Here is a 19,461-nt window from a genome sequence, read left to right on the forward strand (position 1 = left end):
AAATTGTCAAAATTGTGACTTTTAGGCCTTTGAAAACTTGTTAGCTTTCAAGTACACTATTAAAATATAGCCATCTGTGAAGAAGTGAAAGTTAATTTTTAGTTGGAAATTCCACTGAAAATTTAAGTTACTTAAAATTTTTTTAAAATTTATTGATTTTAGAGAGACAGGAAAGGAGGGAGGGAGGAAGGGGGGGAGGGGGGGAGGAGGGTGGGGGAGGGAGAGAGAGAGAACTTTGATTCGTTGTTCCAGCCACTTATGCATTCATTGGTTGATTCTTGTATGTGCCCTGACCGGAAATCCACCTGCAACCTTGGCATGTAAGGAAGATACTCTAATCAACTCAGTTACCTGGCCGGGGAAAGGTTAGTTTTTAAAGAATCAAATTTATTGGGTACATTGGTTAATAACCTATATAAATTTCAGGTATACAACTTTAAAATAATACAACATCTATATATTCTATTGTGTGTTCACCCAAAGTCTAGTCTCCTTCCGTCATCATATATTTGACCCCCTTTACCTTCCTTGTCCTCCCCATGCTCCCCTTCCCCTCTGGTAACCACAATCCTGTTGTCTGTATCCATGAATTTGGTTTTTTGTTTGTTTTTTTTGTCCAACTCTCTATCAGCAGGCCAAAGTACACTGAAGATAAAACAATACCCAAAATTTCACAGATTTATTGCACGTTGGGAGATCAGTTTGCACTTATTATTTATAAAACCTTTGGGTTATAAACTTTCAATTACACTTATGTAAAGCATATCAATAGATCTCTTCAAAGTCTTGGTGATTTGTCTTTCTTGTTTGATTCTCCTTTTCCTATGGAACTGAAGCTATGTCCAAGGGAAGCTGCCACCTGACCCCACTCCTCTCCCAATCATTGGAAATATTCTACAGATAAATACTAAGAATATCAATGAATCCATGAGCAAGGTTAAATATGATTAATTTTCTTCCAATTGTTTGCAATGAGTAAATAAGACAGCCCTATGTCTAAGTATGGTTCCAGACACCACGCTTTAAATAAGTAGTTTGAAAGGAAAGTGTCCATTGGACACCCAGATAAAATTTTATTTTTTAAGTTTAATTAAGTTTACTGGCATAACACTGATTAATAACATTTAACGAATTTCAGGCATACAGACCTATAACATATCACCTGTATATTGAATTGTGGACTCACCACGCAAAGTCTAGTGTCCTTCGTCACCATATATCTCACCCTCTTTCTCTTCTTTCTCCTCCCCTCAAACCTCCTTGCCTTTGGTAACTGCCATACTGTTTGTGTCTATGAGTTTGTTTTTTTATTCGTTTGTTGCTTTCTGTTTTATATCCCACACATGAGTGAAATCATATGGTCCTTGTCCTTTTCTGCCAGACATGATTTTAAGTGGAGTACAGCTAGAAGGTGGCCAAAAGGGAATGAGAACTACAAGGTGATTGTTACAATTGCCAAAAGTAGGAATTCTCTGTTCATAGTGTGACCTATGTGTTCTTTCTAGTAATTAATCTTTGGTTAACTCTAATAACAATGAAATACTTTCAATTAAAAAAGATTTATTGACTTATAGAGTTACAACACTAGATTTTCCTAAAAGCACACTAACGTGAAGTTAAGGAAATAACTGAAGGTGAAAGAACTTTAATAGTTTCTATTATATTTACTCAGTGAGTAAAAAACTGCTCAACCCTTAGCCATTTATACAGCAATAGCTCTCTAAATCTTGAGAAGATTATCTGCAATCTGTCGTCCCTGAGACAGCTAGTTACCAGAGCTCAGCCCCTGGAAGCTCCGTCTTCCTGTGGTTTGGGTTCAGGATTTGAGGAGACTGTGTCGGCCCCCAGCGCATCCATTTGCTAACTTACAGCTTTGGGCAACATTTTAAAATCTCTCTGAGCTTCAATTTCCATGTCTTGTACAAGTTATTAGTATATCAAATATTCAACAAGTTATTGAATACCTACATTGTATTAAGCATGATGTTAGGTGCTAGGGATTTTTTCAGTATTATTTTGTATTGGTTTCAGGTGTACAGCATAGTGGTTTTACAATCATATACTTTACAAAGTGTTCACCCTGACATTTTCAGTACCCACCTGGTACCATACATAGTTATTACAATATTATTGACTGTGTTCCCTATGCAGTACTTTACATGCAGTTACTAATTTGTCACTACCGACAAACTTCACCTCTACCTCACTAACTTCACCTCTTCCACCCAGTCCCCTAAACCCCATCCCCTCTGGCAATCACCAGTCCAGTCCCAGAGTCTATAAGTCTGTTTCAAGCTTGTTTGTTTACTTTGTTCTTTAGATTCCACATCTACGTGAAATCTTGCAGTATTCGTCTTTCTCTGACTGACTTATTTCACTTAGCGTAATACCCTCTAGGTCTATCATGTTCTTGCAAATGGTAAGATTTTAGTCTTTTTTAGTTGTGCTGGGAATTTTCAAAGGTGAACAAAAAAAGAAAAGACCCTAGCATTATGGACTCTACTATGTAGAGGGTAGGCATGTATTTATGGTATAATAATGCAAATAAGTGTATGATGACAAACCATGTGACAGGGACCCAGTGGACAGAGGCCATGGAGCTTAGAGGACTAGGGGAGGGAGAAGCAATCAGTAAAGTGTTCTCTGAGGAATTTAATTTGGAGCTGAAATCTAAATAATGACTAGGCATTAACTAGACAAAAGCCAGATAAAAATTTGTCCCAGGCTTTTCCAATCTGGCAAAGAACTAGTTAGAGTCTTTGAAAAGGGACTGATTTGGTTGTAGTCCAGAGCATAAGTAAAAACATGGCATGAGATGAGATTGAAGAGGCAGGTCAACAGAGACCAGAGGATGCGGGTCTTAACAAGGATTTAAAAAATATTGATCTTCAGCATAAGAACAATGTGATGACTTGAAGATGCTTAAAGGACTGTCATGTTAACATTTGCCTTGTGAAAAAATCACTGTGCAGAATGAATCAGAGAATGAATTGTGTATAGAAAATGAATTGTAAGGTAGCAGAAGGACTCAGACATTGGATGGTTGGAAACAGTTTAAGTCCTATATCAGTGAGTATACTGAATGAGCTGCCATAAGAGAAGGACTCCAATAATGCAATGGCTTAAAGAAATGAAGAGTTTATTTCTATCTTCCATATAATATAGAGATGATTGCTGGTGGGCTGCCTTTCTTCTATGAGGTTATTCAGACAATCAGTTTTTCTCAATCTTGTTGTTTACCATCCTTTGCGCCCTAGGCTACTGTTTTCATTGTTATGGTCACAGTGGGGCCATCTGCACTTCGTTCATCTCAACCCATGATAGGAGGAGAAACAGAGAGCATGTTGTGACCATTTCTGCAACAGTGTAGGATTTGCACACATCACATCTGGTAACATCAGCTCATGGAAGCTTAGTCACATGGCCACACAGGGAAGCTGGGAAAGGTCTGTGATGAAGCTGCCATGTCCTTTATCATAATAGGACATGTATTTCTGGTGCAAAGAAAAGATGTAGAGAATAGGTAATGTAGAGATGTAAAGAATGGGGCAATTATTTTTCTGCACCTGGGGCAAGATAGCAAAAATTCCCCTAAACAGTAGAAATATTATTAATTGTAACTATAGGAAGGAAGGAGAAATTTGGAGCAATTAGAGAGGTTTGGCAGAAAGAAATTAATAAAATAGCATGAATAAAATTATGACAGTCACAGGTAGAAGCTGAATAAAGGATAACTTTTGATGTGATAATAATAGCAATATTATGAATATTATAATAATTATAACCATTTAAGTAAGTGGTTTTTTATTAAACTACAGGGTCTAGAAGATGAAATCTATTGTGATGGGTGAGTGAATATTAAAACATCTCTTCAGTAAGATTAAAAATATTTCCCTCACTTATCTACATTTTAAGTTTTGAAATACTCATGCTTCTTGCGACTCCTGTTCCTTTCTTAGCTAGCAGAATCTACAGCCCAGTGTTCACTGTGTACTTTGTAGAGGAAACTGTGGCTTAGATGAACAGAGGTGACAAAATAGTTCTAGAGAATGATGATTGAGTGTGTGGAACCCTTAAAGAAATTGTCTTGATTGTAACTGAGGAAGTATCATGGGTGTAATGACTGCTGACATTGGGATTAGTGATGCTATTAGGGGGTGGGTGGTTCTGGAGGCTTGAATGAGAAATTAAGATGTGATGAAGTACACAAGAGATGCTAGAACTGACAGTGAGTAGCATGATGGTCTGATAAAAATTATGTTTGAAAGAACGGACTGGCTCTCATGGATGAGAAAGTGAGGAATCGGAAAGAGCTGATTGAAAGTTTGTAACTCTGATTTTATTTTAACTTTACCTTCATCCATTACACTCTCTCATGTCTGACTTAATTTGTCAAATAAGCAAGTTAAGCAAATGATGATATTATATTGAGTTATGTTATGGTATCTCTAAGGCTCTTTTGTTTATCAATTCTAATACATCATTACTAGGAGAAGCACAATCCACAGTCTGTATTTACCAAGGACCAGTTGATCAACACCATATGGGATATTTTTAGTGCAGGAACAGAGACAACAAGCTCCACCTTGAAATATGGACTCCTGCTCCTGCTGAAGCACCCAGAGGTCACAGGTAAGATCACAGATGATGGGCGGCATAACATCGAGGTAGCAGTTGGCAGGCAACACTGATGACTATACCACCCCTCACCTGCCTACATGATGTACATGAAAACTTTCCATCACTGATACATCTTACTATCATTGGAGGAATTAAATTCAAATTAGATTTTAGTACAAAAAGAGAAAAAAGATTATTTAAATAGCAGCAGAGATTTGAAGGGCAGACGTCATTGTTCTCTCTGCTCTGATGGAGGGCCCTTGTTTTGTGTCAGACCAGATGAGTAAGCAGGGTAGTCTTAGGACCTGAAAAGAATTAGCCCTCTTCTTTCCATGAAAAGGTATCACTTGATATACCTTCCATGTTCAGATAAATACATTTTTGTTAATATATGCTTCTACTCAAATGCATTTGCAATTTGAAGAATGACTCAACAAAATTGTAATCGTTCTCTACCAAGGAGACTCACTCTAAATTTAAAAATTATATACAAATAAAAATTCTTTTAAAATATATCCTTCTGAGCAAACAAGTTTTTCCTCATAAACATGATTCTCTTACAAGTGCAACTTTCCCATTTTCCCTCCTCTTTTCTATTGAGTCTTCATCTAAGAGGATAAATCATCATTTTCCATGTTTTAGCACATCAAGACACCTTTAGTATTATTAAATTTCATGAGCTTATCTCCGTAACAACAGCATCATCTTTTTCTACTTCGTGTAAAGTCCTCTGCCCTCCATTATAAATGCTTTCCAAATGGTGCAATTTAGAAGCATAGACTCAAAATTCCTCCACGGGCGCACACTGTGGGATATGATGGTGATGTGCTTCTTTCATGTGACACAGATCCTTTCAGCCAAAACACTTCACTAATGCTAACAAGACCTACATTGATTATGACTATCAATAGTATATGACATCTTTCTCAAACATTTAAAGCCCTTTTTGTGTCCTATTTCCCTATCACTTCCATTTTCACTTTCCATTGGTTTTTTTCTTGCATCATATCCATTTATATATTTTTTTCTTCCCATCATCATCCCTTACTATGACATTTTACTAGGCATATAATTTTATAAGCAGTTCTTAATCACTCCATATATCACCCTCTTCTAGACCAAACTCCAACCTCTCAAGCTGAGAAGGCGAAGTTTAAAACTCCTCTAAATTCCTAACCTTTTCTTCTTTTTAGCTATTAAGCCACAGAACTTCCACTTGCTCCATTAAAAGACATATTCTTCAGGTGGTAGATAAATCCCATTTGACCAAAGTAGCAACCTGGTATTAGAGAAAATGGGATACAGGCCCTAACAACAGTGGCTTTGGATTCTGACTCTACTAGTAAGTAGCTGTGCGACCGTAGACCCATGGCTACCTCTCTCTGTATGTCGGTCCCTCGTCTGTCTAAGGGAGATGATAATAATTCCTAACTTTCATAGTCTTCCCCATAAAGGAAAAGTTAATAAGCATTTGTTTTTAACTAATGAATATTCTAACTTAAACTATGTATTATTAGTATGATATACTTTGTAGGTAAAGGAAAGATATAATTCACTAACACAACTTACTTTTAGTAATCTATTTTTAGTAATCAATTTCTAAGATTGTGGGTTTGGGAATGAGAGAGACCACAGAATACCTGGATGTCCTTAAGAAATATGTTTACTGGGGACTCCTATGAGCCCACGAGGAGGACTGGGAGTCCCCAGTCCCCAGTCCCCTGTCCCCTGTCCCCATTCCCTTGCTGCCCATTCCCCTTGCTCCTACGGGTCCTTGAGTCGGTCTACAAGTTGCCTCTCCCCTCCCCTCTTCCCCTTTTTTCCCTCAATAACCCCCCCCCCAAAAGAAATATGTTTACTTTTCTGGACCTGTTTCCTCATTTTTAAGATACACTAATGCCCGACACATATAACTATTTCGAGAAATTATAAAGTAATATAATAAATAGTGCAGCATGTCTATCATATTTTGCATGCTAAATTAATGTTAAATTCCTTCTTGTTCCTATTGCTGAGTCAAGTAAACATCTTATTTAATTGTTCTGTTTATTAAGCCTTTACTGCACTGGGTAATTCTTACCCCCTTGGAAGTTACATATGTATTGAAACAAAAACTGCACACGCCAAGAGGTTAAACCACATGGTTTGTAGAGAGCCTTCAAGAGCCCAGACCTCTGAGTCTATCGAACAAAAATACACAAAGTAGAGAATTAGAGTTGACAAATGAATTTAATGGTACAATTTTGTTTTACATTTACATATATTTTAGTCTCTAATGAGCCTCCAATTTGCCCAAAAACTGAAAATCTGCTTTTTTTTTCCCTTATGGAGGTAGCCATATGTAATTTTCCCGTCTCCCCATCCCCCATCACAATGTAACCAAAATTAAGATAATTTCAAAAGTCTTTTCCATTTCACAACTCTTTTCCATTGGACCACTTGATCAACACCATATGGGATGTGTTTAGTGTGGGAACAGAGACAACAAGCTCCACCCTGAAATATGGATTCCTGGTCCTGCTGAAACACCCAGAGGTGGCAGGTAAGATCACAGATGACTAATGGGATAACATCAAGATAGCAGTTGGCAGGCAACACTGATGACTGTACCACCCTTCACCTGCCTTTCATTTCACACGAGTTCTGATTCCTACCTTGCCAGCTAAGGGCCAGAAAGAGATTGACCATGTGGTTGGCAGAGACCGGAGCCCCTGCATGCAGGACAGGAGCCGCATGCCCTACACGGATGCTGTGGTGCATGAGATCCAGAGATACATTGACCTAGTCCCCAACAACCTGCCCCACGTGGTGAGCCAGAACATTAAGTTCCGAGACTACTTGATTCCGAAGGTGAGAGATGTTTCATCTAAATTCCTCCATAGGAACATCAGAGTTCAACTACCACTGTGGTAGAATTACAGGTTGCCTAACTTCCCACAGGAATTGCACATTCATAACTCAGGCACCTCACCCTCTGACTACATGCTCCTTTCCTTCTAGTTTGTTGACACAGTTTTCTAAATATAATACTGCTTAGATACCCACAGGATTTTCCGTTCAGTCTGCCTGTCCATTAGCCCAGGCTGCTGTACTTCTCTGCTTTCCAGTGTATGTTTTATCACTCTTACCACGTAGCCAGTATCCTGTACTCCCTTTGCCTCCTCAACTATCTGTTTCACTTGTGAAATTTTTCAAGAAAAAAATATATGCAGCAATTCAATTGAAGTGGGAGGGGACACTTACCAGTTTCTCATTCTGTTGGGAATAAGGGGTTTTCTAGAATATGGCTACTCAGGTAGAGTTCCGAAAAAGACCTCATACTTGGTTTCAAAGAGAATGAGCTGGATTTTCAGTGACACCACCTCTTTTAAGTAGTGCAATTTATTAAGAACAAGGCACTTTATGGAGCATTCTTAGTTTTCTGAAAAGCAAGTGCTGGTGTCAGGCTCCAAACTGAAGAGGATGGCCGTGGAGTCAATGGGCAGTGCCCTGGACTCCCATGATTTAAGACCTTGTAGGCTTGGCCATTGATTTGTTCTTTGACATGAAGTACATAAATTATCCTTTTAATGCCTCCATCTCCTCATCTGTGAGACAAAAGGATTAGATAAGGGACTTGTTTTTCCAAGCTCCATAAGCTTCCTTATAATCCAGTTTGTCTGTTTCTCTTTGTATCAGGGCACAACCATATTTACATCTCTGACTTCTGTCCTGCACAATGACAAAGAGTTCCCAAACCCAGATAAATTTGATCCTGGCCACTTCCTAGATGAAAGTGGCAACTTTAGGAAGAGTGAGTACTTCATGCCTTTTTCAGCAGGTAAGCAAGTTTCATTTTTATCTACATCAGGGGTCAAATGACATGCAGGAGGGCTGTGCATGGAGGCTACTGTGGGCTGGACAAATTAGCATTTGCATGAGCCCAGAGGTACCACCCCCAAAGTCCAGCTTATTTCTCATTGGATGGAGGCTACTTGATGAGCTCTCCTCCCATTATCCAACACTGAGGTTCCTAACAATTCCTAGAAGTCCAGTTCCACTAAGACTTTTCTCACCTTCCCTGAGAAGCCAGTTCATTCAATACACTTTCCTAAGGATTTTATATATATGTAGCAGTCTCATAGTCAGATTCAAGGATAAAAAATGAGTGAAAAACAGTTCCTCTCTCTAAGAGAGAGGAAAGCAAAGTAACAGGCAATGGGACCCCAGAGAGACAAGTGGTCTTCGAGGGGCTGTTGTGGGAGCCCAGACAGAGGAGTTCCTGACTCCTGCCTTTTGAGGGTCAAGGGCAGAAGTCAGAGTAGGTGGAGCATAAGGGAAATTTTCTTGTAAGAAGTAGCATTTGAGTATTTTCCTTTAATTTGTCAGGGTCCTGGAAAGAAATAGGTGGTATACTCAGAAAGGTCAATTGAAGAAAGTTGAATGCACAGACTGTTTTCAGAGGTGTGGGGAAGATCAAGGGAAGTCACAAGGTGTGTAGAGTACTCAGGGGCTAACAGCATCAGAGAGACATTACCATCCTAGGTTGGAAGGAATGAGGAAAGGGGGCTGTTACTGGAACCCAGATAGATCTCTAGCAAGGAGACTCAGGGTGCCTTAACAGGAGATAAATCTATAGGAAGAGGAATACAACCACTGTCTAATCTGTTGCCTTGGGGCGGGGGGTGGGATTGAAGAATTAAATACTCTGGCCAATTGATACCCAAAATGGCAGAGGAGTAAGTGGAAGCTACACTAATCTCTTCCCAGGACCAATCTGGAATTACAACTAAATTATAGGGAAATCATCCTGAATAGTCAGTGAACACTAGCTGGAGAGAAGACTTATAACCTAGGAACAGACAGAAGAAACCACTCACCGCAATGTGATTGGTCCAACAGAGGGAGCCACACACTGTAGATTGCTGATAGCTCCAAACAGGTTGCCAAGAGCCAGTCACAAGCAGCATCTGACTAAGGGCTGCACTAGAGTCTTTGCAGATCTACTTAATACATAGAAACAAATACAAAGAACCAGCTAAAATGGAAAGAAAGAAAAAAAATCCAGACCTCAAATGAAAGAATAAAAGGATTCTCCTGAAAAAGAACTAAATTAATGGAGGAATGAAGGCAAGGAATTTATCAGATAGATACTCAACAGCATGAAAAAAGATATAGATAAAATAAGAAAGGGACAGTCAGAAATAAAGAAGGCAATATCTGGAATAAATAATGCACTGGGAGGAATAAATAGTAGGTTAGACGAAGCAGAGGATCGATTTAGTGATTTGGAATACAAGGTAGAATAAAAACCCAAGCCAAGCAACAAAAAAGAAAAAAAAGTTTTATAAAATTCTTTTTTTTTATCTATTCAAACCTCACTTGACTAACACATAAAACTATCTCATTTTTTAAAAAACCTCCCTAAAATGGTTCAAAATATTAGTAGAGACCTGTATTCTTAAGGAGATGAAAAAAGATTACCAAAAAGTACCCTTTTTTTTTTTAGCTTCTCTAGTCTCCATGTTTTTAGTCCTCAATATTCCTCTTCCCCACTCTGCAATTCCAGAGTCATGACCGAAAAGTGCTGAATCCATTCACTTCTCTCTCTCTTCCTAGAAAGCATTTCAATCAAAGAAAGGATATTAAATTAAATTCTCCTCTATAGTAGGCAGAACCTTAAAAGAGAAAAGTTTATTGACACGTAAGAAGACAAGCCAGTATACTGTACTTATAAACCTTGGTCTCAATGATTCCCTGATTCCTCACTGTTTCTCCTATCTATCTGATTCTCTCTCTCTCTCTCTCTCTCTCTCTCTCTCTCTCCCCCTCCCTCTCTCGCTTTCTCTCTCTCTTTCTCGCTCCCCTCCTCCCCCCGCTACGGACCACAGACATAACCATAGAGACACACAAATATCCAAGAGACTCCTGTGTTAACATTTAATATTTATATCTCTTTCCCAGTCATGGGTTCATTTGAACCTTATCATCAGTAATTATCATACCCAGGTTACAGATGAGTATCTGAGTATGGACTGTAGCAGAGTATAAAGAATAGCAGGTAAATCTGTACAGTGAAACTCAGGAAATTCTCTTTAACAGAAGTTGGATGTTCACTGGAGGGAATGGGGAGATGTGAGAAGGGAGGTCAGAGGAAGCATTCCTGGGAAGGAGGTGCAGTGAGAAGGAAGTAAACAAAGCTCCCAGAGCTGTTTGAGTTGTAGATAACAGTAGAGCAGCAGCCAGAAGTTCTGCTCTTCCTTCACACAGGAACAAAGCAGAGCTGGTAAGGAGGCGGCACAGAAGCAAACCCATTGACAACTGGGGTAATGTTGATGTCCTTTGGGTCAACCACAGATTTCAAGGTAAATTTCTGTAAAATGGCGGTCAGGAATAAAAACACCTCCATGCGGGCCAGGCTCTCTCCTGCACACATCCGTTTTCCTGAAAATAACAGAGAGCAGTTACTCCTTGAACACTGATTTTCTGGATTCCAGAAAGAGAATGTGCAGTAATTATTTGATTAATGGATGAATGGGTAGATGGAAGGCAGAATAATTGGACAAACAGATGGACGAAGTGTGGACATGCATCCTATCAACCTAACATCCTATCCACTATTCTAACAGGTATTTTTCTTTCAACAAATATTTATTGAGTATCAGTACTATGCCAAGTATTTCATTAAATGTTCTCACAGTATAACTTTTCTTTCAAGTTTCCATCAATATTTTTGTAGAAATATATGCTACATACATTGGCTATACCTTCTGTTCGTAGTCTGATGTTTCATGATCTTTCTTCTCATTCTTCACAGCCTCTGGTTTTGCTCTAAGTATACCTACTCTTCACCAATCTCCAATACACCCTGAAGTTTCAAGTTCTATATAACACTGTTCTTTTTGGTTGGGATACATGCACTTCTCTTGCAGTTTCAGTACCAAGCTCCAATTTATTTCTGATTTGGAAGAACTGAGTCAACTCTCCAAAGCACCAGTGATCTGACCTAATAGTGAGGCTCTACATGAGGAAAGAAAGTGTGTGGGTATTTGAAGTGGGGCCTCTGGTCATGGACAAAGGGCAATTCTACCAGTCCCAGAGTGGGTCTATACAAGTTACAACTGATCCCCTAAATGTATACTGTCCTCTGATGTACGGAATAAAATACATTTGCGTTACCTGCTGAGAAAGGCATAAAGTAGTCACTCTTCTTAAAGTTGCCTCTCTCATCTAGGAAGTGGCCAGGGTCAAACTTCTCTGGGTTGGGGAATTCTCTGTCATCATGCAGCACAGAAGTCAGAGATGTTACTATGCTTGTGCCCTGGAAAGAACAGAAGATAAATTGAGTTATGAAAAAGTCATGGAGCTGGAAGAAAGGTTGCAAGTCAGTCCAATTTCATGATCTATAGATGAGGAATCTTAGGTCCAAAGAAGGGTAGTGATTTTGAGCCAGAGACCAGTGGCAGTGATATTGCTAAAGTAAATTCCAATAGTATTTGAAGACATAGTAAATTCCAATAGTATTTGAGTACATGAGTCCTAGGATATCCAACCTTCTGAATCCATTCTGCTTATCACCATGTTTAGACACCCCCCGCCAGCTACTTTATTTTACACTTCAGTCTTCACTCATCTATGTGGATTATGGCTTAAAATAAAAGTCTCTGTTGGAGTTTGAAAAATGTCTTCTGTGATAATAACAGTAAGTACAGTAACAACTAAGTGTTATCATTGACATGTAGATTGTTTGTCTTAATTTAAAAACATAGAAATGAAGAACAAACTGTTGGTTGCCAGAGGGGAGAAGGTAGAGGGATAAATAAAAAAGGTGAAGAGCAATATAATCAATAATAGTGTGATAGCTTTGCATGGTGACAGATGGTTGCTAGATTTAGTATGGTGAGCACATCATAAGATAGTAAATGTTGAATTGTCACAGGGCTGTAAAGCACAGCATAGGGACTTCAGTCAATAATATTGTAATAACTATATAAGATGCCATGTGGGTACTAGAATTATTGTGGGGAACACATTGTGGAGTATATGATTATACAACCACTATGCTATACAACTGAAACTAATACAAACTAAAATAGAATGTAAACCGTAATTTAAAAATAAAATTTAAAAAAATGTTGAATTACTATTATACACCTGACACTAATATAATATTCTATGTCTACTAGTAATATAATACAAATTTTTAAAAATAAATGTAAAAATATATAAATATTATATATATATATATAAAATAAAATAACAAATATAGGGTAGATTTCATTATAGACTAATTCTAGCTTACAAACACAAAAGAATGTTAAAACTAGAAAAAAAATCACTTTGTAGTAACTCAGTTTAGGATTATTAATTCAGTCAAGTTTTACCAATTAATGCTAAAACTTTTGGGTGGATATTTGGGAAGCATGATATTCTTGAAGTCCTAAAGTACTATGCTATAGATTTTTAGTAATTAAATGTAAAAAACAGAACCTCTGCCGTGGAGAGATCTGGCAGACACTTTACTAGGTGAGGAACATAGCATAGCCGGTAATGGGATAAATGACGTTATGTGCCCAATCCACCCCTCACAATGAATTCCAGTGGGACACATAGAGCACCTATGTAAGTCTCTTGCCAAAACTGTAACTGGAATCTAATCTCTAGAAAACAGTCGCACAAAACCAGCCTGAGGAATACTTTCCATGACTACTGGCCTGGTCTCTTCACAAAGTTAAACGTACTGAAAGAAAAGAAACAGAACAAAGGGAATAGATAACAGGAGACTAAAGGGAAAAGATAACTGAATTATATTTTTCTTCCTTGCCTGGGTACTAAAGTGCCAAGAATGAAAAACTATAAAAGATATTCTAGAAAAATGGTGGAAATTTAAGTATAGGCTATACATTAGATAATATTGTATCAATGATAACTCTTGAGTATGAATGATATTACTTTTCTGTATATAAAAATTGTTACTAGGATAAGTATACTGAAATAGTGAGGTATTGATTGATAAATAGATAAATATGAAAGTAGATAAATATGAAAGTAAATCTATATACAAATTTATATATTATATATATGCATGTGTTTTTAGATTAAAAGTTTTTTTGTCATGCAAAGTTGGGGGAGAATTCCCTCCTCTAAGTTTATCATATAAAAGATTTGTAACTCTAGTTTTAAGAGTATTCCCTTGTATATACATATATATATCAATACTCATGTGTGGATATTTCTAAGCTGATTTTGAGAGAGAGGGGAAGAGAGTGAGATAGATGGAGAGAGAAACATCGGTGTAAGAGAGAAACATTGATCACTTGTTCCCATACACATCCTCACTGGGAATAAAACCCACAACTTTATGATGTTTGGGATGACTCTTCAGCCAACTGAGCCACCCAGCCAGGGCACCCTTGTATGTTTTTAAACAATATATGAAATTTTTCTTTATGATAGAAAAAAAAAAAATATGTTTTCATCGTGTTGCTCAAATAATTGGATACTCATAAAGAACAAAACAAACAAATGAGCAAAACAGAACCAGAGATGTAGAAATAAGGAACAAACTGGCAGTGACTGGGAGAAATCAGGGGAAGGGTCTAGTTAAGAAACAGGTATAAATGCCCCATGGACACAGACAACAGGGTAAGGATTAACTATGGGAGTGGAGAAAGGGCAGGGGAGAGCAATGGGGGAAAATAGGAACAACTATAATAGAACAACAATAAAATGAAATAAAATTAAATAAAAAAGAAAGGAAGCGTGACCAGTACTTCACACTGTAAGTAAAAATTTACCTGAATGGATCAATAATCTAAATGCAAGCGCTAAAACTATAAAGTTTTAGAAATAGATAAGGGTAAATATTTGAGACCCTGTTCTGACAAATATTCTTTAATTAGCACCCAAAAATAAAAAGCACAAATCAACCTCACATCATTGCAAAGTGTTCTATTGATAGTCCTAGACATTGGCTAAAAATAAGCTGCACATTTCAAAGACACAGCTAACTGGCCACAAAAAGAACAGAAGAAGACAATCAAAATAAGCCCACATACAGGGACATTTCTCAACTGCTTTTATGAGGCCAGCATTACCTTGATATCAGAAATATGACAAAATTTTGAAGAGGAATAATTGCAGACCAATAATTTCATATCAGTATAACTACAAAAGTCCTGAACAATATGTAACAAATCAAATCCAGCTGAGTATATATACTTAGAGTATGTACATTGAGTAGGAAAAGTGAGGCCAATATACGATTCCAAAAGATGCAGAAAATTGGTATGAAAATATTATATACAAATTAATTGTCAACTTCCTAGTCTCATAAAGAATATTTACCAAAATATACATAAAACATCATTCTTAATAGTGAGGTGTTAAACGTCCACTTTCCTGAAAATAAGAAATAAAATAAGAATGAAACAAGTACATTGACCCTTTGAGTGCCAGTGTCGCTCCCAGTGACTCTTTTTTCGATGGCTATAAATGGAAATAACAATGGAATAATTCATATTTTATGTTTTGTTCTCTTTTTTTGTACCTCAGGTTATATATCAATGTAATTTTTTCTCATGTTGATCCAAATTTCGAATTACACACGGCATTCAAAGTGTTAAGCCAGAGAGCAGGATAATATACGTAGAATTTGCAGATTAACCTAGAGAAAAATTATCAGCAATGATTTTAAATTTATCAAGATTGCTACAAAAAGGCCACCAAAATAATATCAATTATAGTTCCAAGAACCAGATTTTAAAAATGGAAAAGGAATTTAAAATTTTACAATAATAATAGTAATATTAAGTATCTATGAAAAAGCAAACAAAAGATTTGCAAGCTGGACTTCTGGCCAAGATGGAGGCCTAGACAGATATGCTGTGTCTCCCTCCACAACTAAGAAGGAATACAACTACCTCAAAACTAGAGACAACCAGAAGTTCCAGAAAATCGAGATGCATGGAAGTCCAGCAAACGAAGATATTAAGAACAAATAATCATCCAGACAGGTAGGAGGGGCAGAGCCAGGGCAGAAAGGACGCGTTGTGGTGGCAGCAGCAGCACCAGTAGCAGGTCAGCAGAAAGTGCAGTCAAACATTTAAAAAAGTCGAGAGGGACACCTGGGGAGCACTCTCAGCACGAGACTAGACCACACAGCTCACGATTCCGGCGCCAAAAAAAAATAAAGCCTCATTGCTTCTGACTGTGTAAACCACTGAGGGGTAGGGTAGAGGCAGAAACTGCCAGTCTCTCAGCAGAGTTCACTTGTTTAAAGGGCCCCCACGGTCCTAGAACGTCTGCAGACCCACCCACTCTGGGAACGACAACCAGGGCAACAGCAATAGCTAGAGAGGTGCCAGACCCATATGAAAGTAGGAGAAGTGCCTGGAAAAGGGGCAAGTGCTGAGCAAGTGGAATTGTTCCCTCTCAGACCCCTCTCTTGTCACCACAGCGCCACAACATGGCGAAATGGGTTGCCTGTACTGATGCATACCTAAGGCTCCACCCCTTAAATGTAGCAGGTGCGACAGCTCTACCTAAGCCACAGAGGCAAACAAACACAGGAGCCTGTCAAGATAAGAAGAAAGAGAAGTTGGCCCAAAAGAGGGAATGGATCAAGGTTCCAGTGGGAGAACTAAGTGACGAGGAGATAGCCAACCTAACAAACAAGGAGATAGCCAACCTAACAGATGTAGAGTTCAAAATACCAGTGATAAAGATGCTCACAGGCTTGACAGATATGCTTAAGTATGGCAAATGCATAAGGAAAGAATTGAAGGCTATGCTAAATTAAATGAAGGAAAATCCACACAAAACCAATGGTGAAGGGAAGGAAACCAGGGTTCAAATCAATGATTTGGAACATAAGGGGAAAAAAAAGTCAACCAGTACAGAATAAGGAAACAAGAATTTTAAAAAATGAGGAGAGGCTTAGGAACCTCTGGGACAACTTTAAATGTGCCAACATCTGAATCATAGGGGTACCAGGAGGATAAGAAGAAGAGCAAGAAATCAAAAGCTTATGTGAAAAAGTAATGAAGGAAAACTTCCCAAATTTGGCAAAGGAAATAGACATACAAGTCCAGGAAGCACAGAGAGTCCCAAAGAAGCTAGACCCAAAGAGGACCACAACAAGACACATTATAATTAAAATGCCAAAGGTTCAAGATAAAGAGAGAATCTTAAAAGCAGCAAAAGAAAAGAAGAGAATCCTATAAGACTATCAGCTAGTTTCTCAAAAGAAATTTTGCAGGCAAGAAGGGACTGGCAAGAAATATTCAATGTGATGAAAAGCAAAAACCTAGGACCAAGACTACTCTATCCAGCAAAGCTATCATTTAGAATGGAAGGGCAGATAAAGTGCTTCCCATACAAGGTCAAGCTAAAGGAGTTCATCATCACCAAGCCATTGTTATATGAAATGTTAAAGGGGCTTATTTAAGAAAAAGAAGACCAACACTATGAACATTAAAATGACAAGAAACTCACAACTATCAACAACAGAAAATAAAAAATAAAAACAAAATCAAACAAAACAAACAAGCAGAACAGAAACAGAATCAAAGATATGGGGATCCTTTGCACGGTTATCAGCTGGGAGGGTAAGGGGAAGAAATGGGGAAATAGTACAGAGACTAGGAAGCATAATTGATTGGTACAAAATAGAAAGGGGGAAATTAAGAATAATACAGGAAAGAGTGAAGCCAAAGAACTTATATGCACTACCCATGGACATGAACTAAGGGGGCTGGGATTCCTGGAGGGAGGGGAGCAAAGGGAAAAGAAATTGGAACTACTGTAACAACATAATCAATTAAATATACTTAAAAAAAAAGATTTGCAAGCCAATGCCCAACATATTAAAAAAATTATTAAGAAATTTTGAAAAGCCTCCAAGCCCCAGTTAGGATCATATATACCATATCTATCAACTGAAAGATTCAGTGTGTCATGATGTCAGTTAAGACTTTCCAAACTGATGTGATATCACCCTGATAAAAATCCCACCAGATTGTTTTGGTAAACTGACAAATTAACACTAACGTTGGTTTAGAAATGTAAGCAGCTAAGATTAGCCAAACAATATTAAAGAAGCATAAGAGCCCTGACTGGCATGGCTCAGTTGGTTGGGCATCATCTTGCAAAGCAAAAGTTTGCTGGTGTGATTCCTGGTCAGGGCACATGCCTGGGTTGCAGGTTTGGTCCCTGGTCGGGGCGTGTAGGTAACCAATCGAAGTTTCTCTTTCACATCAATGTTTCTCTCCCTCTCTTTCTCGCTCTCTAAAGATAAATAAACAAACAAACAAACAAAACAGAACAAATTTAGAAGACATACAGTGCCAGATGTCCAAACCTGTTATAAAGGTTTATAGTCTAAACGAAACCACACAGAGCCTGTCAAGCTGCCACGTTGGATTTTTGCACTCCTCTCACCTTGTGTTGGTGGAGGATGAAAACTGTACTGTGAAAATGGGAACTTCAAGACCACTGAGGTCAGTATAAGAGAAACAAATCTTACCTTAGGGATGAGATAGTTTCTGAATTTAATGTCACGAGTCACCGCATGGGGCAGGTTGTTGGGGATGAGGTCAATGTATCTCTGGGTCTCGTGCACCATGGCATCCAGGTAGGGCATGCGGCTCCTGTCCTGCATGCAGGGGCTCCGGTCTCTGCCAACCACACGGTCAATCTCTTCCTGGACCTTAGCTGTAAGACAGCAGTAAGATTGACAGAAAAGGAGAAAAATGTGTACAAGATTTACATGCTAATCCAGGGAACATGAAGCACTACGAAGGTGTCTCAACACCATTATAAGCATCAGTTATATGCTCAGAAATACACCTAGACATAGAGAAATTGCCAGAGTAGATATATATAACTCTCCTACAAGCTAGGCTTAAGATATATCAGTTCATACCTATATATCAGCATATATGATAACATAAACAAAAATGATGAAGTGTTTCAAAACATAAACTGAATATAAGTCAAGAAATTACAGTTCTTACAGAAAGAAAAACAGGCACTCAAATATTAATTTTATATAAAATAACATGTAGATTGAAAAATTAAATTACAATTATGTTTTGTATATTTGTGTGTTGTGTACAATTTGTAAAGGTACATTCTTCATTCTCCAAACGTGCCAGTGTTACCAATTTGAACATTCTAGTAGTTTCTTCTGAAATGTATGTTCTATTTCTAAACAATGACTCTATTTATATTTCTTTTTTAATATATATTTTATTGATTATGCTGTTACAGTTGTCCCAATCTCTTTTCCCTCTCTTCTCCTCCACCCAGTGACTCCCCTCCCTCCAGTTGTCCCCACCCCCTTAGTCTATGCCCATTGGTTTTGCATATAGTTCTTTTCCACATCTTCCTATCTACTCTGCTCCCTCCAATTATGCTTCTTAATCCCTGCATCATCTCCTTCCCTTTGCCCCCTTCCCCCTTCCCACTGACCTCCCCCTATATGTTCCCGATACCTATAATTCTTTTCCCATTCTCGTTGCCTATTTAGTTTGCCTTTGTTTCGATTCCCTAGCTTCTGTTGTTGGTTGTTGTGATACAGTTTTCATTTTAATGTTCATAGTTTTGACCCTCCTTCTTCTAAACCAGTCCCTTTAACACCTCATATAACAGTGGTTTGGGTCTAATGAACTCCTTCAGTTTTACTTTGTCCTGGAAGCACTTTCTCTGCCCTTCTATTCTGAATGACAGCTTTGCTGGATAGAGTAATCGTGACTGTAGGTTTTTGCTTTTCATTTCTTTGAATATTTCTTGCCAGTCCCTTCTTGCCTGAAGAGTCTCTTTTGAGAAATCAGCTGATAGTCTAATTGGAACCCCTTTGTG

General features: G+C 38.1%; 2 protein-coding genes across 2 annotated transcripts in view; one reads left to right on the plus strand and one right to left on the minus strand.

The window, feature by feature from the left end:
• The first annotated feature begins 4,213 nt into the window (after positions 1-4,213).
• Positions 4,214-8,496, plus strand: LOC150009945 (cytochrome P450 2C31-like). Its single transcript, XM_090279401.1, has 4 exons — positions 4,214-4,228; positions 4,491-4,632; positions 7,283-7,470; positions 8,299-8,496. The coding sequence occupies exons 1-4, from the start codon at positions 4,214-4,216 to the stop codon at positions 8,479-8,481; spliced, it is 528 nt and encodes a 175-aa protein (XP_090135527.1). The 3' UTR covers positions 8,482-8,496.
• Positions 8,497-10,532: 2,036 nt separating this feature from the next.
• The window catches only part of LOC150009946 (cytochrome P450 2C19-like), a 49,291-nt gene continuing 40,362 nt past the window's right edge, over positions 10,533-19,461 (minus strand). The window contains exons 7-9 of the mRNA XM_090277934.1: positions 18,125-18,312; positions 11,779-11,920; positions 10,533-11,043 (exon numbers count right to left, since the gene is read on the minus strand). Coding sequence (XP_090134060.1) covers positions 10,862-11,043; positions 11,779-11,920; positions 18,125-18,312 — 512 coding nt within the window. The 3' untranslated portion in view covers positions 10,533-10,861. The remainder of the gene's footprint in view (positions 11,044-11,778; positions 11,921-18,124; positions 18,313-19,461) is intronic.

This window comes from Furipterus horrens, unplaced genomic scaffold, assembly GCF_987537825.1.
Source record: "Furipterus horrens unplaced genomic scaffold, mFurHor1.1.pri manual_scaffold_5, whole genome shotgun sequence".
Lineage (NCBI taxonomy): Eukaryota > Metazoa > Chordata > Mammalia > Chiroptera > Furipteridae > Furipterus > Furipterus horrens.